The sequence below is a fragment of the Ochotona princeps genome, chromosome 16 (assembly GCF_030435755.1).
Source record: "Ochotona princeps isolate mOchPri1 chromosome 16, mOchPri1.hap1, whole genome shotgun sequence".
NCBI lineage: Eukaryota > Metazoa > Chordata > Mammalia > Lagomorpha > Ochotonidae > Ochotona > Ochotona princeps.
This window is the reverse complement of record NC_080847.1, coordinates 57,196,695-57,222,871: the sequence shown is the minus strand read 5'-3', so window position 1 is coordinate 57,222,871 and position 26,177 is coordinate 57,196,695. Positions and strand designations below refer to the sequence as shown.

The 26,177-nt window shown below is 52.8% G+C and overlaps 1 protein-coding gene and 1 long non-coding RNA gene across 2 annotated transcripts; both read right to left on the bottom strand.

The window, feature by feature from the left end:
- Window positions 1-6,536: 6,536 nt before the first annotated feature.
- Window positions 6,537-7,733, bottom strand: ZNF582 (zinc finger protein 582). Its single transcript, XM_058673970.1, has 2 exons — window positions 7,683-7,733; window positions 6,537-7,614 (listed from the first exon to the last, which is right to left on the bottom strand). The coding sequence occupies exons 1-2, from the start codon at window positions 7,731-7,733 to the stop codon at window positions 6,550-6,552; spliced, it is 1,116 nt and encodes a 371-aa protein (XP_058529953.1). The 3' UTR covers window positions 6,537-6,549.
- A 108-nt stretch (window positions 7,734-7,841) lies between these two features.
- On the bottom strand, window positions 7,842-12,180 carry LOC131482269 (uncharacterized). The gene is made up of 3 exons (XR_009246841.1): window positions 12,039-12,180; window positions 11,706-11,798; window positions 7,842-7,868 (listed from the first exon to the last, which is right to left on the bottom strand). It is a non-coding gene; the product is annotated as an uncharacterized LOC131482269 (long non-coding RNA).
- Between the last annotated feature and the right edge of the window lie 13,997 nt (window positions 12,181-26,177).

Genomic DNA, 26,177 nt, shown 5'->3' with positions numbered 1-26,177 from the left:
ATGACCTCACACACCCCCCATCTTTCACACCCATGACCTCACACACCCCCCATCTTTCACACCCATGACCTCACACGCCCCCCCATCTTTCACACCCATGACCTCACACACCCCCCATCTTTCACACCCATGACCTCACACGCCCCCTCATCTTTCACACCCATGACCTCACACACCCCCATCTTTCACACCCATGACCTCACACACCCCCCATCTTTCACACCCATGACCTCACACACTCACACGCCCCCATCTTTCACACCCATGACCTCACACACCCCCCATCTTTCACACCCATGACCTCACACGCCCCCCATCTTTCACACACACGAGCTCACACACCCCCCATCTTTCACACCCATGACCTCACACGCCCCCCCATCTTTCACACACACGAGCTCACACACCCCCCATCTTTCATACCCATGACCTCACACACCCCCCATCTTTCACACCCATGACCTCACACACCCCCCATCTTTCACACCCATGACCTCACACACCCCCCATCTTTCACACCCATGACCTCACACCCCCCCATCTTTCACACCCATGACCTCACACACACCCCATCTTTCACACCCATGACCTCACACACTCACACGCCCCCATCTTTCACACCCATGACCTCACACACCCCCCATCTTTCACACCCATGACCTCACACGCCCCCCCATCTTTCACACCCATGACCTCACACACCCCCATCTTTCACACACACGAGCTCACGCATCCCCCATCTTTCACACCCATGACCTCACACACCCCCCATCTTTCACACCCATGACCTCACACACCCCCCATCTTTCACACCCATGACCTCACACACCCCCATCTTTCACACCCATGACCTCACACACCCCCATCTTTCACACCCATGACCTCACACACCCCTCATCTTTCACACCCATGACCTCACACCCCCCCATCTTTCACACCCATGACCTCACACACCCCTCATCTTTCACACCCATGACCTCACACGCCCCCCCATCTTTCACACCCATGACCTCACACACCCCCCATCTTTCACACCCATGACCTCACGCATCCCCCATCTTTCACACCCATGACCTCACACACCCCCCATCTTTCACACCCATGACCTCACACGCCCCCCCATCTTTCACACCCATGACCTCACACACCCCCATCTTTCACACACACGAGCTCACGCATCCCCCATCTTTCACACCCATGACCTCACACACCCCCCATCTTTCACACCCATGACCTCACACACCCCCCATCTTTCACACCCATGACCTCACACCCCCCCATCTTTCACACCCATGACCTCACACACCCCCATCTTTCACACCCATGACCTCACACACCCCTCATCTTTCACACCCATGACCTCACACGCCCCCCCATCTTTCACACCCATGACCTCACACACTCCCCATCTTTCACACCCATGACCTCACACACCCCCATCTTTCACACCCATGACCTCACACACCCCCCATCTTTCACACCCATGACCTCACACACCCCCCATCTTTCACACCCATGACCTCACACACCCCCCATCTTTCACACCCATGACCTCACACACCCCCCATCTTTCACACCCATGACCTCACACGCCCCCCCATCTTTCACACCCATGACCTCACACACTCCCCATCTTTCACACCCATGACCTCACACACCCCCATCTTTCACACCCATGACCTCACACACCCCCCATCTTTCACACCCATGACCTCACACACCCCCCATCTTTCACACCCATGACCTCACACACCCCCCATCTTTCACACCCATGACCTCACACACCCCCCATCTTTCACACCCATGACCTCACGCATCCCCCATCTTTCACACCCATGACCTCACACACCCCCCATCTTTCACACCCATGACCTCACACACCCCCATCTTTCACACCCATGACCTCACGCATCCCCCATCTTTCACACCCATGACCTCACACACCCCCCATCTTTCACACCCATGACCTCACGCACCCCCCATCTTTCACACCCATGACCTCACGCATCCCCCTTCACACACACACACACACACACACACACACAGCTCTCTGGCCTCACTCTGCAGGCTCCCGCAGGCCAGTCAGCCTCTCGCCCGCACACACGCCGCCTGCCGGGTCCCCACGCCGCGGGTCCTGGACACTGGTCACGCTCACCGACCCGGCCGCCTCCCAGGCCGGTCTCTCGCGCTCCACACACTCACAGGCCTCACTCACTGACCGCACTTCCTCACACGGCCGTCTCGCACTCGCCGACACCCACCAGGGCCGGTCTCACTCTCCACAGGCCGGTCTGTCCGTTCCCGTCACGCCCCCGGCTCCAGCTGGCCCGGTCACCTGCCGAGGCCACCTCAGCCTCCGCGCCGCCGCGCAAGCCTGGGAGAGCCCGAACTCGCCCGGAGACGGCCCGGGGGGCTGCCCGGCGAAGCCTCGGGCTCCGACTCGCAGCTCCCGCGGGGCGAACTCAGTCAGCGGCCCCCGCCGGGAAGCGCGACGCTCTCAGCCCGGGAGCGCCGGGAGGCCACACTCGGCGCGCCCACTGCGCAGGCGCCCAACGGAGGCGAGGTGGGCGTGGCCCGGCGGGGGCGTGTCCTCGAGCGGCTAGGCGTCACAGTCGTTGATTATGCTACAGAGGCGGGGCCCGTTGGGTAAGCGCGTGCGCAGACAGCACGCCGTCCGGCTCCCGTCTCCTGGAGACCAGAGGCGTCCCTAGCTACGGGGTCCTGGGCACAGCCAGAGCCGGAGGCCGCGGCGGAGCCCTGCGACCCTGGGTTCCACGGCAGTGTGAGTTGGATCAGATCACCCGTGACCCCGCCAGGTAGTGCGTTTGTCACACCTTTGTTGGCATCCAAGGCAATGACCAACGCACGTGTTGGGGACCAGACCGCTGGGCTTGAGCCCCAGCCTGATGCCAGTTGAAGGGTGAATGGTCCCGGTTTGGGGGAACTCTTCCTCAAGGGAGAGTCGGATCCCACAGGTCGAGGGTTCAGCCCCATAAGGCTATATCCCCTGCCCTTCCCAACTCTGACGCCAGCCTCAAGCTCCACGCTTCATCTGGCTGTTTGGTTGATGGACTGCAGTTCCCATGACCCTTCCTTGGGCATGGGACTCGGGAACATATGTTCTACTTACCGGTTTATGGTGTTACATGCCTTGAAGGACATACAAGAGCAGCCAGATAGCGATATGTGAGGTTAGGTCTGAGAGATCCCGGGGCAGGGGCTTCCTCCCCAGGGAGGCAGGGGGTCGCGCCTCCCTGAGCCTGGATTGCTCTTGTCCACCTTTCTCGAAGCCTCCTGAACTCGGTCCTTTAACTTGTGTGTGTATTTGTTTGTATTTTCATTATGGAGGCTACACTGAATCATTAAACTTTTGTGATTGGTTTGATTTTTAGCCCCCCCACTCCTTGGAGGTGGGGTGGGTGGGACACCTCTGGGTAATGTTAGCTTTACCAACCACCCGAGAAAGAAAATACCAGCAGGGCTTTATTATGCACAGAGGAGAGGCCCACAAGTGGGAAGGACAAGCTGGGCAGCAGAGACAGAGGTGTTATACCCCCTCTGCCAGGGGTGCTGGCATCAGCCCTGCTTGGGCCCTGACAGGACAGGGAATGTTGGCCTTGGTCCGTCGTTGGCCCGTACGTGACCTTGGCTGCCTTCGGGGCGTGGCAGATCTCTGGCCGAGGTCACTGTGCTGTCCACTCACTTCCCATAACATTGTTAACCATCAGGTTCCCGTGGCAAACAGGCCCCAATTTGTAACTAGAATGATTTCTACAGGTTACCCACAGTAAACCTGGATATGTTTAAAAGCAGCATGCTTGTTACAGCAGTAAGATGTTCACCCTCCCTGCTGGAGGACTATGGGCGGGGGAAGTTCAGGAACCTAGGTCAAAAAGCAAATGTTTTAGCAAAATATATATAGATAGATAGATTATTCCTCTACTGATTTTTTTTTAAGATTTATTTATTTTATTAGAGCCAGATATACAGAGAGGAGGAGAGACAGAGAGGAAGATCTTCCATCCGATGATTCACTCCCCAAGTGAGCCGCAACGGCTGGTGCGCGCCAATCTGAAGCCAGGAACCAGGAACTTCCTCCAGGTCTCCCGTGTGGGTGCAGGGTCCCAAGTCCTTGGGCCATCCTTCACTGCTTTCCCAGGCCACAAGCAGGGAGCTGGATGGGAAGTGGAGCTGCCGGGATTAGAACCGGCGCCCATATGGGATCCCGGGGCGTTCAAGGCGAGGACTTTAGTCACTAGGCCACGCCGCCGGGCCCTATTCCTGTAATTTCTTAAATCAGTTGAGGACGGCCCAATGCATTGAGACCCTGCACCTGCGTGGGAGACCCGGAAGAGGTTCCAGGTTCCCGGCTTTGGATCGGCGTGCATCTGCCCATTGCGGCTCGCTTGGGGAGTGAATCATCGGATGGAAGATCTTCCTCTCTGTCTCTCCTCCTCTCTGTATATCTGACTGTAATAAAAATGAATAAATCTTAAAAAAAAAAACAAAAGGAATAGGACAGCAATCAGACTGGGCTGGCACAGGCTGCAGCACCCACCAGCAGGAGCTGGAATAGGGGCACACTAGACTAGGCCAGGCTAAAGAATAAGATTGCTGAGGTGAGGTGAGTCCTGCCAGCCTGGGTCCAACAGGGGCCAGGTTCGTGAGTCCCAGGGGTGGAGGAACTGGTGGGGCTTGGGTCTCCTGGCCCGGGTCCCAGGACCTGCCTATTAGGTTGAGTGCTGGGTTCATGAGCCCCAGGGGTGTGGGATCTGGCAGGGCTTGGGAGGCCTGGCCTGGGGCCTTGGACTCGCCTGCAAGAACGCGTTCTACTTAATGAACAAGGTGGAGCAGTGGACACAGGCCCTGTTGTGATAGGAGAATAAGGCAGCTCATTTGGTGCTGCAGCAGAAGAGCAGAACTGGACAACTACCCCAAACAAACGATGATAGCAAAGGATCTCTGTGAATGGAGCCAGTGGACATTGGGTGACGTCATCCTCGGATCGGTGCAATCAGCAGCATTTCAGAACTATCCAAACCTGGACAGAACCCTCAGAAAACGTGCACATTTGGGTTGATAGGAGGTGGCGGTTCCTCATCCCTGGGCACTGGGATGTGTGGACAGTCATGAGTGGGTCCCCCTTTGTCTCTCTCCTTCCCCCAGAAACAACAAGAAGAAATAGCAAATTTGGAAGCAATGAATTCACCCAATTTTCCCTAAACCTCGATCCTTCTCACCTTGATCAGTCATGTAATCATTATAAAATTTATATATATAAAATTTATATATCTCCAGAAGTTCAAGTCCTTGGTTTAATCCTGCAAGTCAAACTATACAAGGGAGAATTTCAATCCATTGGTTTGCTACTTATTAGAAATGTGTATCCTAAAAATATATACTTTGCTTCAATATTCATGGTACACAAAAATCAATTTTGTACTTAGCCGCAAAGAAAAAAATGTCAAATCCAAAAAGAAGGTATTGTCAGGCCACATTTATCAATCAAAATGAAATAGAATAAAACCTGAAGGTGTACCCTTAGGATGCAAATTGACAAAATATCTAACTGAAACAAAACCAATAAAGGTTTACATCCCTTACATACCAAGGTTCCGCAGAGGGCATTCTAGAGCCCGGTGCCTCAGCTCGGCGACTCAGCCCGGTGCCTCAGCCTCAGCCCGGCACCTCAGCCCGGTGCCATCAGGGATGTGGCCAGCGTCTCGGACTCCTCCCTTCTCCTCCTGGTGCCCAGAAGGCCGCAGACATCATGCTCCCTCAGGAAAATGCTCCCAGCAGCCAGTGAGAAAGCAAGCCGCCTTCTACTACACCTCTTCCGACGAGAGCCCCTGCCCAGGGGCTGCAGCAGAACAGGGGGCACAAGCGACCACCCCAAGCTGCACAGGCTGATGGCTTAGCATTGACACGTTAGGGGAAATGGGCACAGCTGGTGGGTAGGCGGCCAACATCTGTCTATGATAAATAAAAAGAACTCTAACCCCAAATATGAGTCACAAAGTCAGAATAAGAACATTGTGCAAGCGTCACCTTCTAGGTCTTCGCTCTGGCTTTCCCTGCTGCTTCGTTCTGTCCCCCGGGTGTCTGGTGGTCTTGGCCGGTCCACGGAGACAGCATCTGTGTCTAAGCCATCAGGCACATGCGCCAAGGTGGCTGTAAAAACTCCGCTGGCAGGAGCTTTGGGTGCGTCTCACAGCCCTCAGAAGCGTGCTCTTTGCATTGTCATTCGTGCCACTTATTTTTCTTATAAACCGGGAGTAATTTCGCTTTTTCTTGCCCATTTTCAAGAAAAGGAAAACTTCAGGATTTTACTAAAACTATTACACTCTGGTTAGAAAATGAGACTCTGAAATGTGTTGATGCAAATTTTTTCTATTCTCTTTCTACTTGGCAGTTATGGTTTCAACTATTTACACCCATAGAATTTTCTCAAATAGGAATTTTCCGACTCCCGATCCCCGGGTGAAGGCACTGTCACTTGTTACAGTCTTCAAGCCTTTCTCCAAGACCCAGGAGTTAGCCGTGACCATTCTAAGCTAACGGACTCTCCTTGCTCCTCCCATTCGTACGGTTGCTTGCCAACATAAATTCTCTGATCATTAATAAGGGACATGTACTGATAGGACTTCCCACGTTTAGCATATTCACATGCGTTTCTCTATTCTGTACCTTCTGATGTTGAGTAGTACTTAAATCACGAGCTAACACTCTCCTACATTCCTTGTATTGACGGGGCTTTTTCGCAGCGTGAATTGCCTGGTGTTGAGTCAGCTGGGAGCAATGGCTAAAAGCCTTCCCGCACTCCGTACATTCATACGGCTTTTCACCTGTATGAATTCTGCAATGAACAGTTAGATGGGAGAAGCGCTTGAAGGCCCTACCACACACCTTACATTCATAGGGCTTCTCTCCAGTGTGAATTCTCTGATGTTGCTTCAGCTGTGAACTCACTCGAAAGGCCTTTCCACAGATGTGACAAGCATAGGGTTTCTCACCAGTGTGAATCCTCTGATGTCGAATAAGAGTTGAGCCCTGGTTGAAGGCCTTCCCACACTCCTTGCACTCATAGAGCTTTTTGCCAGTGTGAATGGTCTGATGTTGAATCAGCTGAGACCGATGGCCAAAGGCCTTCCCACATTCCTTGCACGCATAGGGCTTTTCGCCAGTGTGAATTCTGTAATGCACTTTAAGGTGTGAAATCCGATTGAAGGCCTTGCCACACTCTTTACACTGGTAGGGCTTCTCACCAGTGTGGATCCGCTGATGTTCAATCAACTGTGAGCTTCGACCGAAGGCCTTGGCACACTCCTTACACTCATAAGGTCTCTCCCCAGTATGGACTCTCTGATGTTGTACGAAATTCGAGCCCGAATTGAAGGCTTTCCCACATTGCTTGCACTCATACGGCTTCCTGCCAGAGTGAATGTTCTGATGTTGACTTAGTCGAGAGCCGTACTTAAAGGCCTTCCCACACTCCTTACATTTATGGGGTTTCTCAGAAGTGCAGGTTCCTCCGTGATTAATGAGAAAATGCTCTTGCCAAGAATCTTTTCCACATTTGTTACACACAAAATGCTTATCTTGTGTATGACTTATCTGACAAGAGGTACGGGCAGACTGCCGGTCAAGTGCGGGCACCTCTTCCCGACTGACCGCCACCTCACCGAAATGGCCACCCGGGTTTCCTGGATGGCCGTCAAGCTGCCGTCCGCCATGCCAACTGTCTCGGACACTTGAACACTCAAGAGCATCACTTCTGAGACTTCCCACTCTCCCCAGCTGGGGCGACTGAATTGCACAAACACGCTGCCTTGCAGGTGATACCATAGTATCATGTTGGGACTCCAATCCTGAAAGACAACACAACAGGGCAGGTGCTTGTTATTCCCTTTCCTGGAAAAAGAATTATAGACACAATTGGAAGGCTGAGATGTCCTGGGCTTGGCAGCGTGGCCTAGTGGCTAAGGTCCTCGCCTTGATCCCATATGGCTGCTGGTTCTAATCCCGGCAGCTCCACTTCCTCTCTGTCTCTCCTCCTCTCAGTATATCTGACTTTGTAATGAAAATAAAATAAATCTTTTTTTAAAAAAAAAAAGAAAGAAAATATAAGTCCTGCTGCATTTAGGCAACCAAAAGTGGGCAGATTTGGAGGGGAGTGAACCAGCAGATGGGAGGAGCCCCTCCCCCGTTCCTGTGTAATGCTTCATTTCAAATGAAATGCTGACATGACTTAATTTCCCATGAACTGCATCTTTCCCAATGTTTCTATAACCGACAATAAAATCACTAGTTACTGGGTCTCAGACCATGAGAAACCGGACAACAAGGAAGAGAGCTGTTGCAGTAACGCACGTATCCTGCCTTGATTGTGGAGGTGATCACGGTGTGCGTAAACCTGTCAACACTCATCAACATTACACTTAAAACATATATTTTATTAATTGAATGCCATACCCCAACAGAACACATTTTTAAAATGATGCATATTTTACAAGATGAAAATAGTAGTAATTGTAACGCCTTCTGGAGGAATGTACTGTTGTGACAATATGGGGAAATCAGCCGGAGGGTGGGAATTAAGGGGAGGGCAATCCCAGACTAAAGAAACTTGTATCATAAAATTCAAAATTTTAAATAAAAATTTTTTAAAAATGAAAAAATAGTAGTAATGGTTGTATAGCAATATGGGGGTATTTAAATATCACTAACTTGTACACCTTAAAAGGGTAAGGTTGGGCTCGGCGTGGTGGCCTAGCAGCTAGTGTCCTTGCCTTAAATGTGCCAGAATCCCGTATGGGCACCGGTTCTAATCCTGGTAGCCCCGCTTCCCATCCAGCTCCCTGCCTGTGGCCTGGGAAAGCAGTCCAGGACGGCCCAAAGCCTTGGGACCCTGCACCCGTGTGGGAGACCCAGAAGAGTTTCTGGCTCCTGGCTTCAGATTGGTGCAATACCGGCTGTTGCGCTCACTTGGGGAGTGAATCATCGGACAGAAGATCTTCCTCTCTGTCTCTCCTCCTCTCTGTATATCTGACTTTGTAATAAAAATAAGTAAATCTTTAAAAAGAAAAAAAAGGAGGCAAAACTATTACAAGGGGTACCCGGTGGGAAGGGTGGAGGATGGGGGTGGGGCGCCTCAGGAGGGACGCCCCTAGGAGCAGGGCACTTGTCGCAGGACTGCTGTAGTTCTCCTGAGACGAGGCCGTTGGGAACACGGCCCCTCAATGCGCACGGCCCACTGCAGCAGCCAGGCTCCGTTCTGATTCCTCCTGTGTTGTGACGGAGCCTCGAGCCTGGCACGTTAGTCCATTTCAAGCAGAAGACTGAGTTACTAGATGCAAAAATATTTTGGAATACACTCAGTTTTCCTGCCTTCCATGAACTTTCTGAAGGGCTCTCAGATCTTTCACAATGATTTAAATTAGGACTGTTAACAAGAAACTCTACACAACGTATCTTCCGCCTGTGCAGATCGCTTCCCGACTGTGCCACTATGTTTCTTGTTCATATTTGCACTGATTCGATCTTTAAGAGATCTAACTTGTTTTACTCTTGTTTTTGTTAAACATTTGAATATACTTCATTGTATTTATAAAGAGATGACTAAGGGTCTGTCACCCACAGCCAGAGGTCGAGTTGCTGGGAGGTGGACACTTGACTCTGGGGAGGGTCGCCACCCTCGGGCTCATGCGCAGGGCTGCAAATCGCGTGCATTGCTCCATATTTGTTAACTACATGACTTCTATTTGAATTCTAAGAAGTTGGGATATGCTTACAAAGACAGAAAAAGAAAACAAGCTGTACTAACCTACCTGACACCCAGTGGAGATGGGCTGAGTCATGGACAACGGGCTGTACTAACCTACCTGACACCCAGTGGAGATGGGCTGAGTCATGGACAACGGGCTGTACTAACCTACCTGACACCCAGTGGAGATGGGCTGAGTCATGGACAACGGGCTGTACTAACCTACCTGACACCCAGTGGAGATGGGCTGAGTCATGGACAACGGGCTGTACTAACCTACCTGACACCCAGTGGAGATGGGCTGAGTCACGTACAACGGGCTGTACTAACCTACCTGACACCCAGTGGAGATGGGCTGAGTCACGTACAACGGGCTGTACTAACCTACCTGACACCCAGTGGAGATGGACTGTCACGTACAACGGGCTGTACTAACCTACCTGACATCATGCAGGCTTCCACGGTTAAAAGGAAAAAGCTCTTCTTTATAACATTATGCTAATAGCAAATGAGGAAGAATAAAGTTTTTTTTAGATCAATATTTTATATTCATTAGAGTCATGGAAGATCTGAGAGAGAAAACTCAGCGGATTCTGTATCTGACAGGCTCCCAGCCAGACCCCAACCCTCCACCTGCCACCTTTGCGTCTCCTGGGGCTCTGCGCTTCAACCCCAGCCCGGCTCATCAGTCTCTCGGGCCACCCAGAGCTTGCCCTGTCGAGTCTGACACACGCCAGCCACAACTGACATCTCTGCAACGCACCTCAGCTAAGGTGCTTCCTGCTGCCAGCCGTCAGGGCCACGGCCCCAAGGGAGCCCAAAAGGAGCCCCAATGGAGCCCCAATGGAGCCTAATGGAAATGGCCCCAAAGGAGCCCCAATGGAGCTCCAGTGGAACCCCAAAGGAAATGGCCCCAAAGGAACCCCCAATGGAGCTCCAATGGAACCCCAAAGGAAATGGCCCCAAAGGAGCCCCCAATGGAGCCCCAATGGAACCCCAAAGGAGCCCCAATGGAAATGGCCCCAAAGGAGCCCCAATGGAGCCCCAATGGAACCCCAAAGGAAATGGCCCCAATGGAAATGGCCCCAAAGGAGCCCCAATGGAGCCCCAATGGAACCCCAAAGGAGCCCCAAAGGAGCCCCAATGGAGCCCCAATGGAACCCCAAAGGAAATGGCCCCAATGGAAATGGCCCCAATGGAGCCCCAATGGAAATGGCCCCTATTCTTCCAAGTAGTCACATTCCCGCACATGCGTGTCAATGCCTATTTCTCACCACAGTGTAAGCTGTGCAAGTGTTCAATGTGTGACTCCCTACATGTAAGCTGTGCCTAGCTTACCAGTGGCACGCTCCATGGCATATAATAACTATTTGCTGACCAACATGCTGCTACAGAAAAGTAGTCAGACAGGGTGAGTGTCCGGCACTCTGGCTAAGGAGCCACGTGAGACAGCCAGATCCCACATCACAGTGCCTGCTTTGAGTCCCACCTCCACTTCCGGTTCTAGCTCCCTGTAGCGCTCCGCCTGGGCGGCAGCACCAGCACAGGAGACTTCGGCAGACACCAGCCCTCCTTGTCGCAGGCACTGGGCAGTGAACCACTGGATGACAGACCCTGCTTTCTGCCCTTCAAACAGTATAAATTGGCTAAACTGAATTAACAGAAAAGTGGTAAAAATACATATATATAAACACCTTCCCAAAGAGAAAACACTTTCCTTAGGAACCACCATCTTTGTACTCAGGCTCAAGTGCAAGTGAACACGTTCAGCATTTCGGGAAGGTTGGAGCACGTCCTCCTGTCCAGGGCTGCTGACAGCCCGGGGAGGGTCACGACCACCTCAGCTGCCCGAATCCGGCGGCTCCGAGGGATGGTTTCCAGTGCGAGACCTGTGCTGGCCAACAGCCAGCGTGCCCCCGCAGCGGCCGCTTCCCTCACTCACCCGGACCCAGGTCTTCCACTGCCGCCCTCTCCTTCCAGGGCTCTCCGCCTTGCTCCAGCAAGGAGATCACATCAGGCTTGGAAATGAGAAGACCTGGAGACGAAATGTGCCACCTTAGTGTCTTGCAGGGCAGAGGGCGGGAGAGGGGGCAGAGTACGGAATCAGGGCGGGTCACTGGGCAACGGCAACTGCAGGGCTGTGACATCGCAGGGGAGGGAAAGCCGGGAGCTTCACTGGCGGGCTGCGCTGCAACCTCGAAACCAACACCTAGTCGCCAAATGAAGGCCAACGAGGGACAGGCCTGCCCAGTGAGCCCAGCCCGCAGCACCTTACCCAGGGAGACCAGGCTGCTGTAGGTCTCCAGCATGACGTCCCTGTAGAGGGCCCTCTGAGCCGGTGCAAGCCACTGCCACTCTTCTGGAGAGAAGACTATGGCCACATCTCCGAACAGGCCTGAGCCCTGGAACAACAGGCAGCAGGGCCACGTGCGCGTTTGCACGTGTCACTGTGGGATGAGAGCAGCTGTGGGGAGTCCCGCAGAAAGGCTTGTTCTGAGCAACAAGAGAGCAGAGGCTGCTGTGGGCGGATGACAGGCGTGAGTAACACAGGATGTTCCAACATTCTGAATCTCTCGCTTAGTTGCAAACCAAAGCTCTTACTCACAGATAGAGGATCAAAATTAAAATCAAACCAAATGGGGTTTTCCTTACACTGTAGCAAAACATGTCCGCTCTGCCTGGCATACTGCGAATTCTCAAAGCGATAGATATATCATTTTTATCTTTTGGTTATATCCAAAAGCTTTCGATGGACTATCTCCAAACACGCCATTTGAACATATTTTCCAGGGGGCCTGGCGTGGTAGCCTAATGGCTAGAAGTCCTCACCCTGCAAGCGCCAGAAACCTATATGGGCACCAGTTCATGTCCCGGCTGCTCCACTTCCCATCCAGCTCCCTGCCTGTGGCCTGGGAAAGCAGTCGAGGACGGCCCAAAGCCTTGGGACCCTGCACCTGTGTGGGAGACCTAGATGAAGCACCTGGCTTTGAATTGGCTCGACTTGAGCCATCATGTCTACTTGGGGAGCGAACCAGTGGACGGAAGACCTTCCTCTCTGTCTCTCCTTCTCTCTGTAAATCTGACTTTCCAATAAAAATAAATAAATATCTTTAAAAATATATATTTTACAGGAAAAATGTTTTCGTGAAGCGGTAGTGAGCCTAGCAGCGAGGCCATGCATGTGACTTCGGAGTCCCAGCACTGGGCTCCTGGGCCGCGGCTGCAGCTTCCCGTGTGTGCAACCCTGGCAGGAGGCAGTGCCAGCTCAGCGACTCGGTTCCTGGCCACACACCAGAGCCCTGGCCTGAGGTCCCAGTTCCCTGCTCCCACTCTGGCCCAGCCCTGGACACTGGGCTCGACAGAGGGAATCTACGGATGAAAGCCTGCTTGGTCTTCTTCTCAATCACGTTTTGAAACATTTAACTTTTTCCACCTTAGAAACAGGATTTTTCATGTGTCAGTACTTTTTTGAAGACCTAAACGGTTATGTCAAAACCTGTCGCCAGGGTCCAGTGAGGTGGCCTAGCGGCTTAAGTCCTCGCCTTGCAAGCACCGGGATCCCATATGGGCGCCGGTTCTAATCCCAGCAGTCCTGCTTCCCATCCAGCTCCCTGCTTGTGGCCTGGGAAAGCAGTCGAGGACGGCCCAAAGTCTTGGGACCCTGCACCCGCGTGGGAGACCCGGAAGAGGTTCCAGGCTCCTGGCTTCAGATCAGCTGTTGTGGTCACTTGGGGAGTGAATCATCAGACGGAAGATCTTCCTCTCTGTCTCTCCTCCTCTCGGTATATCTGACTTTCCAATGAAAACAAATATATCTTTTAAAAAAAAACTTGTCACAAGTGTTTTTTTATGAGAGAAAACATGAAGAACACTTTTTTTTTCCACTGGAAAGGCAGATATACAGAGAGGAGGAGAGACAGAGAGGAAGGTCTTCCATCTGATGATTCACTCCCCAAGTGAGTGCAATGGCCAGTGCTGCGCCAAACTGAAGCCAGGAGCCAGGAGCTCTTCCTGGTCTCCCATATGGGTACAGGGTCGCAAGGCTTTGGGCCGTCCTCGACTGCTTTCCCAGGCCACAGGCAGGGAGCTGGATGGGAAGTGGGGCTGCCGGGACTAGAGCCAGTGCCCATACGGGATCCTGATGCATACAAGGCGAGGACTTTAGCCGCCAGGCCACTGTGCTGGGCCCAAACACTCTCTTCATGTACAGTTCCTATCAAGTGAAACAAACGACTTGTCCTCTGGTTTTGTCTCCAGAAGTTGGACCAGATCACCAGGACTCCTGTGAGCTCGGAACAGCGCCCACTGGCGGCCACCCCGGCTCTGCAGCTCCCCGTCCTGGCCCTCCAAAGCTGAGGAAGCCAAGGCTTCTGACATCTGATGCCGCGGGGACTGCCAGCTCAGCCCCAGCTCCACACCGTACCAGAATTCGCCCCCAAAGCAGAACATGCCCGGACGCTGCACCTGGCCCAACCAACACCATGTAATCGCTCCAGACCGTGGATTTCTGTCTCTTCAAACTTCAGTATTTATAACGACGCTCTCATCCTGTCAGTGGGAACAATCTCTGTTCCACTTAGCCTCCTGGCGGAAGACTGACTCCCCAGCAGATCCAGAAAGAATCCATGGGGAGGGGCAATGGGCGAGAGACTCAACGGCTGGACTTCTGAGCTGCCTGGCCTGGGAGCCTCAGGGAACCGAAGTCCCGAATGGAACCCAGGTGTGAAGGTTCAGGATAAGCAGAGCAAATATTTACATCATTTTAAAACTCACAAGGGACATGACTTCCAGCATTTCAAGGGCTGACGGGTTCTCCTCCTGGTTTCTCACAGACTCCTGGGGTGGCTGCGCTGGGGGAGAAGAGAAAGACGTGACAGGCAAGACGGGCCTGACAGCTCCCAGGACAAGGTCACAGCCTCCACCTGCTGGCCCGTTCCGACTGCGCTACCTACACTCTCACAAGCTCAGAAGCAGAGCGAGCGAGCCCATGGTCCTTTCCAAACCAGCGTCCCAAGGCACTCAGAGGTTCTGTCTTGCCTCTCATACAAAGCTGGGACAGGAATGCTGAGAGCTGTTCCAGCTGCTGGGGTCTGCACCTCAGGGGAAAGAAGGGATCCCATCAAAACAAGGGTGCACGGAGCGCACAGTCTGTCCAGAGCCTTGATAGGAACAAGTCACCCATTCCTCACACGACGAATGCGCAGAGAAGGTTCCCTGGCTCTCTGGAACACTTCCCAAGTCACAAACCCCACTCGGTCGGGGCTTCACGGACAGCACTTCTGGTCCCACCGTGAGCTCACAGGTGAGGCGCGGCTGCGGGAGACAAGTGGACAAGTCAGCTGGCACGCGCCCTAGGCACGGAGTGCCCAACTGCGCCCACAAGCTCCTCGGCAGCTCGACACGAGGCACCTGTGCCACCAAGGGCTGGATTCTTCCTGCAGGAGCCCTGTCACAGAAGCCAAGCAGCTACCAGAGGGTGTGCTGGGCGGTCTGACCTGTGCAGATCTCTCCTGTATACAACGGAAGAACAGCCAGCGAGACCGACCCACAGGTGAGACACGGCGAACATGGTGGGTTTGGAGAGCTGTCATTTAGCCACTTCAGTTCGGCGCTAACCGTTCAGCGTTTTGTAGAGGAGGGTGAGACCAGTGCCTTGCAGATCACAGCTTTCACATTCAAGGAACGTGGAAGTGAAACAGTGCCTAGGGCGGCTGGACGGTGTGACAGGCAGGTTGTTCCGCACAACACGCAGCTCTACAAGCATTGCTGGAGTCGCTGTGGAACTCTGACACGCACGATCCGCGGTCGCCGCAACCGCTTCCCTGCTGCCAAACTCGGAATTCCAACGAAATCTTCAAAAACATCTCCAAGTGTCAAGTCTTTGGGCGACTAACTCTCGGCGAGCCCCGCGAAAAGAAGCTAAAGTCTCAGTTTCAACAAAACAAAAGCAGCCCACCTGAAGGGACCTTCCCCGGGTCCAGCACCCCTAGGCACCCACCTGAGCCCGGGGGCGCTGTGACGCTGGGCGCCGACAGGGGGCGCTGGCGGGCGAGGCGGCCCGGAGCCGGAAATGGCACAGGCGGATGTGGCCGCCCGGCGTCCCGTCTCCTCTCAGGCCCGGGGCTCGAGGCAGCCAGAGCCCAGGGGCGCCCGCAAAGCGGCGGAGCCCCGCGCGTGCTGCCCTCGGGCCCGGGTGTGGCCGCGGCTGGGCCCCGCGCCGGGTCGTGCTCCCGCGTCGGCAGCGGCCGTGCAGCCGCCAGGAGCCGAAGATGGCGCAGAGGCTGCGTGGGGACTGGGCCGGCGTCGCAGCGTTTGCTGGGAAGTGTAGTCCTCAGGGCGGGCATCGCGAGGCTTGCAACGGGCCACACGTCGGTGTCGCCCCGCGCGCCTCTGCAGCCTCAGGCAGTGCCGGGGCTTCTGCCGCTTGCTGACCTGTGTGTCCTGGATGCCGGTCAAGCCCGGGTGTGTCCTGCACGCCCTGGTCCGGTCTGTCCATGCCGGGTCCTAGGCACAGCTCCTCTGCCTGACCTCAGACCCTGGGACCTGTGTGTCCTGCACGCCCTGGTCCGGTCTGGCCGTGCCGGGTCCTAGGCACAGCTCCGCTGCCTGACCTCAGACCCTGTGACCTGTGTGTCCTGCACGCCCTGGTCCGGTCTGGCCGTGCCGGGTCCTAGGCACAGCTCCACTGCCTGACCTCTGACCTCAGACCCTGGGACCTGTGTGTCCTGCACGCCCTGGTCCGGTCTGGCCGTGCCGGTTCCTAGGCACAGCTCCACTGCCTGACCTCTGACCTCAGACCCTGGGACCTGTGTGTCCTGCACGCCCTGGTCCGGTCTGGCCGTGCCGGTTCCTAGGCACAGCTCCGCTGCCTCACTGACCTCAGACCCTGTGACCTGTGTGTCCTGCACGCCCTGGTCCGGTCTGTCCATGCCGGGTCCTAGGCACAGCTCCACTGCCTGACCTCAGACCCTGGGACCTGTGTGTCCTGCACGCCCTGGTCCGGTCTGTCCATGCCGGGTCCTAGGCACAGCTCCTCTGCCTCACTGACCTCAGACCCTGGGACCTGTGTGTCCTGCACGCCCTGGTCCGGTCTGGCCATGCCGGGTCCTAGGCACAGCTCCTCTGCCTCACTGACCTCAGACCCTGGGACCTGTGTGTCCTGGATGCCGGTCAAGCCCGGGTGTGTCCTGCACGCCCTGGTCCGGTCTGGCCGTGCTGGGTCCTAGGCACAGCTCCACTGCCTGACCTCAGACCCTGGGACCTGTGTGTCCTGCACGCCCTGGTCCGGTCTGTCCATGCCGGGTCCTAGGCACAGCTCCACTGCCTGACCTCAGACCCTGTGACCTGTGTGTCCTGCACGCCCTGGTCCGGTCTGGCCGTGCCGGGTCCTAGGCACAGCTCCACTGCCTGACCTCTGACCTCAGACCCTGGGACCTGTGTGTCCTGCACGCCCTGGTCCGGTCTGGCCGTGCCGGTTCCTAGGCACAGCTCCACTGCCTGACCTCTGACCTCAGACCCTGGGACCTGTGTGTCCTGCACGCCCTGGTCCGGTCTGGCCGTGCCGGTTCCTAGGCACAGCTCCGCTGCCTCACTGACCTCAGACCCTGTGACCTGTGTGTCCTGCACGCCCTGGTCCGGTCTGTCCATGCCGGGTCCTAGGCACAGCTCCACTGCCTGACCTCAGACCCTGGGACCTGTGTGTCCTGCACGCCCTGGTCCGGTCTGTCCATGCCGGGTCCTAGGCACAGCTCCTCTGCCTCACTGACCTCAGACCCTGGGACCTGTGTGTCCTGCACGCCCTGGTCCGGTCTGGCCATGCCGGGTCCTAGGCACAGCTCCTCTGCCTCACTGACCTCAGACCCTGGGACCTGTGTGTCCTGGATGCCGGTCAAGCCCGGGTGTGTCCTGCACGCCCTGGTCCGGTCTGGCCGTGCTGGGTCCTAGGCACAGCTCCACTGCCTGACCTCAGACCCTGGGACCTGTGTGTCCTGCACGCCCTGGTCCGGTCTGTCCATGCCGGGTCCTAGGCACAGCTCCACTGCCTGACCTCAGACCCTGGGACCTGTGTGTCCTGCACGCCCTGGTCCGGTCTGGCCGTGCCGGGTCCTAGGCACAGCTCCTCTGCCTCACTGACCTCAGACCCTGGGACCTGTGTGTGGGGCACGACTGCCTGATGTGTGGATTCAAGCCCGGATGCCGGAGCCCCAGTCCTGTATGATGAAAATTCTGGGAGTTGTTGCAGGGGAGTCTGGAAGTTCATGTACTATGGCTGCTTCTGGGAAGAATGAAGAGGCAGATAAAGAAACAATACGTGTTTCTCCAAAGATGATTCTTTCAAGAAATCCGCCACCCTTGCCTTTCACAGGTTTGCTTCGTAGTGAGGCAGTATTCATGTAGCCACAGTGACTTGGGGAAGAAGGCCTGCATGGTAGAGTCAGACAGAAATCAACCTAGCCATTTGCCTCTCTAACACTCGACTTTGATTGATTTATCTATAAAAGGAAGACTGTGCAGGGAGCCACAGGAAATGATGTAATCCAAACAGAGCTCATCAGATAGCTCCCAGCCAATGATGGGGAGACAGCCAGCACGGACAGCTGGGGTGCGCCGCAGGGCTGCTGTTTCAGGAGGTCACTGCCAGGCCACCCGGCCTGCCTTCGCCATGGTTCTGAACAGTCAGAACCCTCACCCTCACGCCCTCGCATGGCACGTGTGCAAGTGGAAGTGTCATATGTATACACCTTCCTCCAACATTTTATCTGTTCATGGCTGTGTTGTATAGCTCAGGCATGTCAGTTCTCCAAGTTAATTTACATGTTATTTAAATCCAATGGAAATATCAATACCATGTTCCAACATTAAAACAGATGGAAGCATGCATGGATATCTAGGAATATCCTAACCCTATCAGATGTTAAAATATTCTGATTAATTTTGGTCAAGTTTATGGTATTGGGCCTATAAATTGCCAAACCAGTAGAATAGAATATAAAATCTCAAAATACTGTCAAACAGGAAAATTTAAAGTAAAATGAAATGGATATTTTTTTAAAAGATCTATTTCGTTTTCTTGGAAAGGCAGATTTGCAGAGAGAAGGAGAGACAGAGAGAAAGATCTTCCATCCACTGGTTCACTCCTCAAATGGCCATAATGGCTGGAGCTGAGCCCTTCTGAAGCCAGGAGCCAGGAGCTTCTTTCAGGTCCACTACATGGGTGCAGCGTCCCAAGGCTTTGGGCTATTCTCTGCTGCCTTCTCAGGCTATAAGCAGGGAACTGGATTGGAAGTGAAGCAGCCAGGATACAAACCAGTGTCCATGTGGAATGCCAGCACCACTGGGTGGAGGATTATCCCTTTGAGCCACAGTGCTGGTGCTAGGATGTTTTTAATAAATTATATCAGGGAATAGCTGGAATACTCTTTTAGAAAATACTAAATTGTAGTCATGCCTTACACAAGAATAAATCCTAAATTGCTCTGAGTTCTAAGGGAATCCTTAGAAGTACCAGATTTACAGAGGTGAATTTCATCACAAGTCGTATATGTGGAAAGGCGTTCTAATTGTGGCTCAAAAATCTAGACTTATTAAATGAAAATATCTTGGTAAACATGAAATACACCATAAGAAAAGGAAAAAGACGGATGAGAAGTTGACAGAAAATACAAGTTGACGTGCCTCAGGTAGAGACAGCTTTAAAGTAAGAAAACAAGCAGACTGGAAGCCACAAGCAACTTCTGATGACTCAACTCGGTACATCTGTTTTCTTAAACGCATGAATAGTGATCTGGAAGCCTTTCACTGTAGGACTGAACAAGTGGATAAATAAATACATTCACCTCTGGGGACCAGTCCTTCCTTAGTGGAGAGGGGCGTGTCGGAATACAGCCCGTGGGAAAGCTGGGACAGTGGAGGCCTCTCCCCCACGGTGCGCTCCTGCCCCAGTGAGCACCTGGATGTGCTCTCGTGCTCTCCCTGAAGGGAGGCGGACATCTGTGCTCTGTCTAGTCAATCGAGGACAGACAGTATTATCTGTTCCCTTTTGACCAGGTCGCCTTGTTAGCTTCTTTGTTGTCTCTGTGTTCTTAGACTTGATCTAATTCTGAGTTATGTCTGAACCATTGTTTCATGAAATGTATAAAAACTGAGACTCTGGAAATAAACTTTGTCAGTTGCCAAAAGAGAGCACTGTCCCCCCATTCCTTCAGGTCGCATCTCCTCCCCAGGAACCCGCAAGGTAAACTTGCAGGACAGCAATAAATACAGGGCTGAAAGGGCAGGGAAGAACCCGGAAGAGTGGGGCTGAAGTCAACTCTGCTTCAGCTGTGCATTGACCTCATCCCGGGCAACGGAGATGAACCACGCACTGATAGATAGACATCACCATGTAGAGGCAGGCTTCTTGATAACTGAACGGCTCACAGGATGATGGAAAAGTCACGTGATACGCAGTCTTCAACATGGGGAACCCAAGGAAGCTAGCTGTGAAGTCGGTGGTGTTAATGCTGATCTAGACATACAGGCCAATAGTGCAGATGTGCTGGGTGAAGAAAAGCGGATGATGTCTCAGTGTAGAGGGAGAGACAGAGCCAGACAGACTGCCGCCTGACCGTTGTATATCCAGCCCTGGCCGGACTGCTACCTGACCCTTGTAGATCCAGGCCCTGGCCAGACTGCCGCCTGACCATTGTACATCCAGCCCTGGCCGGACTGAATGTCACCCACACACCATGCAAAAACTCAGCCATTTGCTTCACTGAGTTCACCAATCTGAATGCTACTCTTTGTAAACATCCTCATATGCTCAGAAATGTTTTAACCAGCTGCCTGGGCATCCGTTAGCTCAGTCAAGTTGACATTTTATTATTTTTTTCTCTTTTTTTTAAGATTTATTTTTATTGGAAAGTTGGATATACAGAGAGGAGAGACAGAAAGATCTTCCGTCCAATGATTCACTTCCCAAGTGAGCGCAATGGCCGGTGCTGCACCAGGAGCCAGGAACCTCCTCCGGGTCTCCCACACGGGTGCAGGGTCCCAAGGCTTTGGGCCATCCTCGACTGTTTTCCCAGGCCACAGGCAGGGAATTAGAACGGGGATTAGAACCGGCGCCCATATGGGATCCCAGCGTGTGCAAGGCGAGGACTTTAGCCACTATGCTATCACGCCAGGCCCAAGTTGGCATTTTCAAATCAATGATCACAAGAGGTCTCTGTGGTCTGAAAGTGGGCTACTTTGTGGGGAAGCCTGCGGTGCAGCTGCTAAGATGCAGCTCGGCATACCCGCGTCCCATACCACAGTGCCTGGGTTGGAGTTTGCGCTCGGTGTCTGATGCAAGTGCCAGCTCATTACACCTGAGAGGCCGCAGGCTGATGGCGCGGATCCCTGGGGCGTCGTGACCCATGTGGGAGACTCACGGAGTTCCAAGGTCACCTCTCCTACTTGGCTCAGCCCAAGCTGATGCACACATTTAGGAAATGAGCCCCGGAATGCATGGATCTATAGCTCTGTGTCTTGAGTAAAATGAAACTAAATTACTAACAATAAAGTAATAGCAATACTGTTACCCTATTATAAAATAAGGGGAGAAAGGAAAAAAGCACAAAACTAGAGACTTAGTAGTCTGCAGAAACATGGAAACATGTTAAGCAGTCTAACACACTTGCACGAGTGATTAAAGTTCAAAAAGAACTCAGAGAAAAAAATATTTTAAGAAATAATGTACAAATTTTTCCAAATCCATTAAAAACTATAAACTCAGATTGAACAAACTCGATGTACACCAACCAAAGTGAACACAATAAAGCTACATCATTAGAGAGAATATTCAAATGTTGCCCAAAAAAGGTGACATTAGAACACTTTATGTACAGGGCTACAAAAAGGCCCAAGAGCAGGCATTTTGTTTTCAGCTCAGTAAGGGAAAAATTACAAGAAACTTATGAAACTCAGCCTATACTTCTTGTTATAAAATAGTTTCAATTTGAGGGCCCAGCGCGGTAGCTCAGCAGTTGAAGTCCTCGCCTTGAATGTGCTGGGATCCCATATGGGCACCGGTTCTAATCCCGGCAGCTCCACTTCCCGTCCAGCTCCCTGGGAAAGCAGTGGAGGACGGCCCAAAGCCTTGGGACCCTGTACCTGTGTGGGAGACCTGGAGGAAGTTCCTGGCTCCTGGCTTCAGATTGGTGCAGCACCGGCCATTGTGATCACTTGGGGAGTGAATCATCGGACAGAAGATCTTCCTCTCTCTCTCTCCTCCTCTGTGTATATCTGACTTTGCAATAGAAATAAATATTTTTTTAAAATCTTCAATTTGAAATGGAAAAAGAAGAACGATGTGAGAGAGGTGTTTACCAAGTGATTAAGACGCCTGTGTCTGGGAGAAAGGACATGCCCTTCCACAAGGGGAGCTGGGAAACCGGATCTCTGCCAAAGGGTGAAAAACATACCTACCTTGCGATTTGTATAAAAATCAACTCAAAATGAATCAAGGATCTTAATCCATGACCTGATCCGATCAAATTACCATGGCAACTCCACAAGGCAGGCATAGGCAGACTTATTGGAAAAGTTTCCAGAAGCCCCGGCATTTAAAGCAAAAAACCAGACAAATGCAATTACGTTAAGCTAAGAAGCTTCTGCACTGCAAAAGAAACTGCCAGCAAAATCAAGGGACAACCAATAGAATGGGAAAAAATATTTGCAAATTATACAAATGATAGAGGATTAGTAGCCAGGAACTGTAAAGAACTCAAGAAACTCACCAACAAAACAAACAATTCAGTTAAGAAATGGGCAAAAGAACTCCCTTCCTGGTGAGTACCCTGAGAGGGGAATTCTGGAGAACAGGACTGGCCCGGGCCACCTGCCGCCAACATCGTGCAGTGGGTGGGATCAGGAGGGTGCGACCTTGGGGTCTCGGGGGTAGAAATTCCAGCAGCCTGTTGGCTGTTGGGAAGTCCCAGGTCAGGTCAGACACCATGCTTGGAGCCCTGACTCCAGCCACGGCAAACATGCAGTGAGCTGCCCCTGGGCGGGCTGTGTGCCATTTGGCGCCAGGCTCCGCCTGCTGGCGGCCCAGTGGTGAGCTCTGGGGGTTTGGGTGTATAAATTGCTGCCTTGTTGATCCCACTGTACTTCTGGGTTGCAAATCAATCCTGAAGACTCCCAGTGACAGAGTAACTTTTCCTTGAAGGTAACCGAGGGTACTGAGACTTGGTGGCTTGGAGGAGAGGGACCAGATGATCTTTATAGGTGGGACTAATGTACCAGCGTCCTTTGAGTCCTTTGTAGAACTTGTTATCACCAAACAGTGCTGACCAGCACACACCAGTCCATGCAAAATCTAAGGCTGGGGGCCTGTCTAGCAGGCTCACATCCTAGTACCTGGCAGAGTGTTGGATCAGGAGACGGGTCACATTAGGCAGGGCCATGACATTAACCAGCACACGAGGGAACCAGGTCCAAGGGTAGATTCTGTGGGGCATGTGTGGGCCAAACCCTGTGGAAATACTAGTCCCACTGGTTAGCTCAAGAGTTGAGGTGGTGATGGGCTGAGCTAGGTATGACCAAGGAACCTGCCATCACCCACGGATAAAGGAACGAACAGCAGACTGGACTGGTCAAGGCAGCAGCACCCGATTGTGCATGCTAAATAGGGTGTGGGGTGGGCCAGGCTGCAACGTTCACCAGCTCATACAAGGCCAAATGGAAGGCCAGACTACGCCGGACACTGGCCTAAAACCCAATGGCATGTATGAGAACTGTGTCTGGGAGTGGACCAAGTGGAGGAACTTGGGAAACTCCCCTGGTGGATTGGACAAGCTGGGCAAAGTAGCTCCAATGGCTGGCTAATGTGTGGGTTGGTAATGGAAGTGGTTGGACCAGGCAGGGCTGAGCAAACCTTAGCTCACAAGCAAAAATAGAAATCAGGATGGAGCACAGGTCATGCGAGCTAGGCTCTTGCACTGACTGGTCTGCATGAGCCAGGAACGCGAGGCCACAGCATCTAAGGCAAAGGCCAAGACAGGTGAGGAGCTATGCCAAGCTGGTCAGAGCAACCACTGGCATGCGTGTGATCTATGACTGAGAACAGGCCTGGTTAGGGAGCTAAGAAGACACCAAAGCTGGATTGGGGCTCCCACTGGGGAGCGGAGGGGCTGGTGTGGGGGCTGCATTCTGGTCTGGATATGGTTACAGTCTCCCTTGGCACAAGTGTGGACTGGGACTGGACGTACCAAGCCAGGCAAGACTCCAGCACCAGCTGGTGCCCTGGAGATCCTGGGTAGATGGGGGACGGACTAGGCTAGGTCTCTGCCCCTACTGAGCCATATGTGAGCTGTATGTGGGTATGGACGAGCCTTGGCTGGGCTGAAACATCCAACAGTAAGAACCGGAATGTGCTGAAGGCCAATCAGGAAAGGCCACTGTTCCTGCTAGGACAGGAGGTGAACTGAGCCGGACCCTGTACTGGCAACTACACACAAGAATCTGGTCTGGGAACACCTCAGACAAAGTTTCTTTGGGGATCCCCCCAAATCGAACTGCCGGACTCAGAACCCTAACCATGAAGAGAAGTGCAGGTGCCATGGTCTGCCATGGAGTGCAGGTGTCAGAGCCGAACCTCCTCAGAGGCTCAGACGGAGCAGTGGACAGCACAGTCAGGTGCACATGGAGGATATGGCAGTCCATAGGAACCTGCAGAGGACACCTGGCACCACAACAGAGGACAGAACAAATCAACCAACTACCCCAGCCATGTGTTGGCAGTGAAAAACTGGGCAAACGGAGACTCTAAGGTGGACTATGTCAGTCAGTGGATTCTGCAGTGACCTCATCGTGCTTGGAACGGCGAGATTGGCAGCAATTCATAACTGTTGAACTATCAAAACCACTTGAGCAGGATCCTCGGAGCATGCCCCACATCGGGGACCTGGGATGGCTGGGAGGCTGGGAGGGGCTTCTCCCTTTATCTCCCCCTTTACCCCAGAAACAGAGAAAAAAAATGTGGAAACAATAGTCTTACCCGCTTTCCTGTAGCCCTTGAGCCTTTGTGCCCTAATCAACTATGTAAAGATTGTCAAAAATAAAGGAAAGAAATGGCCAAAGGACATGAGCAGGCAATTTTCAAAGGATGAAATATAAATGGCCAACAGACATATGAAAAACTGTTCATGGTCACTAGCCATCAAGGCAATGCAAATAAAACCACAGTGAGATTTCACTTCATGCCAGTTAGAACGGTCATTATCCAAAAATACAAAAATAACAGCAACTTCTGATGAGGATGGGGTTGGGGGAAGTTACTGTGATCCACTGCTGGTAAGAATATAAACTTGTCCACCCACTTCAGAGGACAGTATGCAGAGTCCTCGGATCTGAAAACAGATCTGCTATAGAACCCTTCCATCCCACTCCTAGGCTATAGAACCCTACCATCCCACTCCTAGGCTATAGAACCCTACCATCCCACTCCTAGGCTATAGAACCCTACCATCCCACTCGTAGGCTATAGAACCCTACCATCCCACTCCTAGGAACTGACCCAAAGAACACGCAATCCGCAGGGGAAAGACTTACCAGTATCCACGTGTTTAATGTGATTCAATTCACAATAGCTAAGCTATGGAATTCACCCGGATGTCCATTAACCGATGCCGACATAAGGAAAATACTTGAGAGGGCTGGGCAAAGAACAGCACGGGTTTGGCACAGAGACATCTTCTAGTTCCATCCTCGCATTGTATCCCTCTCAGCTGGAGTCTAGAGTTCTAGTAACCACAATGTTACTGGTGTAAACTGGGGTGAACCCAGGCAGGGAGAAGAAAGAACCTGGCTGTCGCTGGCTGCCATGACTTGCACATATTCTAGTCATGCCTTAGGGTTCATGACTCCAAGTTGAGCCCCTAGTGTAGTTACTGGGATGGCAGAAAGCTCGTGGCACAGCGCTTGTCAGGTGCGCCTTAGGAGGGCTAGGGCCCCTGACGGACACGGCTCTGAACAAGTGTGTTTCAGGGCTGCAGCCACAACGCATGTCCGACACTGTCGCTTTCCCCTTACAAGTCCTAACCCAAGAAGTATTTTCACATGTTTCACTTCTTTTTAAAAAGCTGTATAGTTTCCAGACAAATTACTCATTTTCCATTTATATGTTGATGTTCAATATGTTTCCACGAGTATCTCTCGAAATCTACTTGTACTGTTAAGAAGAAAAATTCTCTGCTCGTAATTCTTTTTGTCATCAGTGAGTGGTCGGACTAATTGAAGGCTCTAACCCTGTTTCAGAAGAGGCCAAAGACAGGAGATTGCAATCCCAAAGTCAGGCTGAAAAACAGCGCATCGGGGTGCGCCTGAGGGAGCAACTGTAATGTTCGTGTATACGTCACCTTTCCTTATGACGTCAGCCCCTAGTGGAATGTCA

Coding starts and splice junctions, on each gene's coding strand:
- ZNF582 (XM_058673970.1), bottom strand. CDS start 7,733: ATGGCGGACGGCAGCTTGACGGCCATCCAGGAAACCCGGGTGGCCATT. Junction 7,615..7,682: donor AAACCCGGGTGGCCATTTCG/GTGAGGTGGCGG, acceptor ACCTCTTGTCAG/ATAAGTCATACACAAGATAA.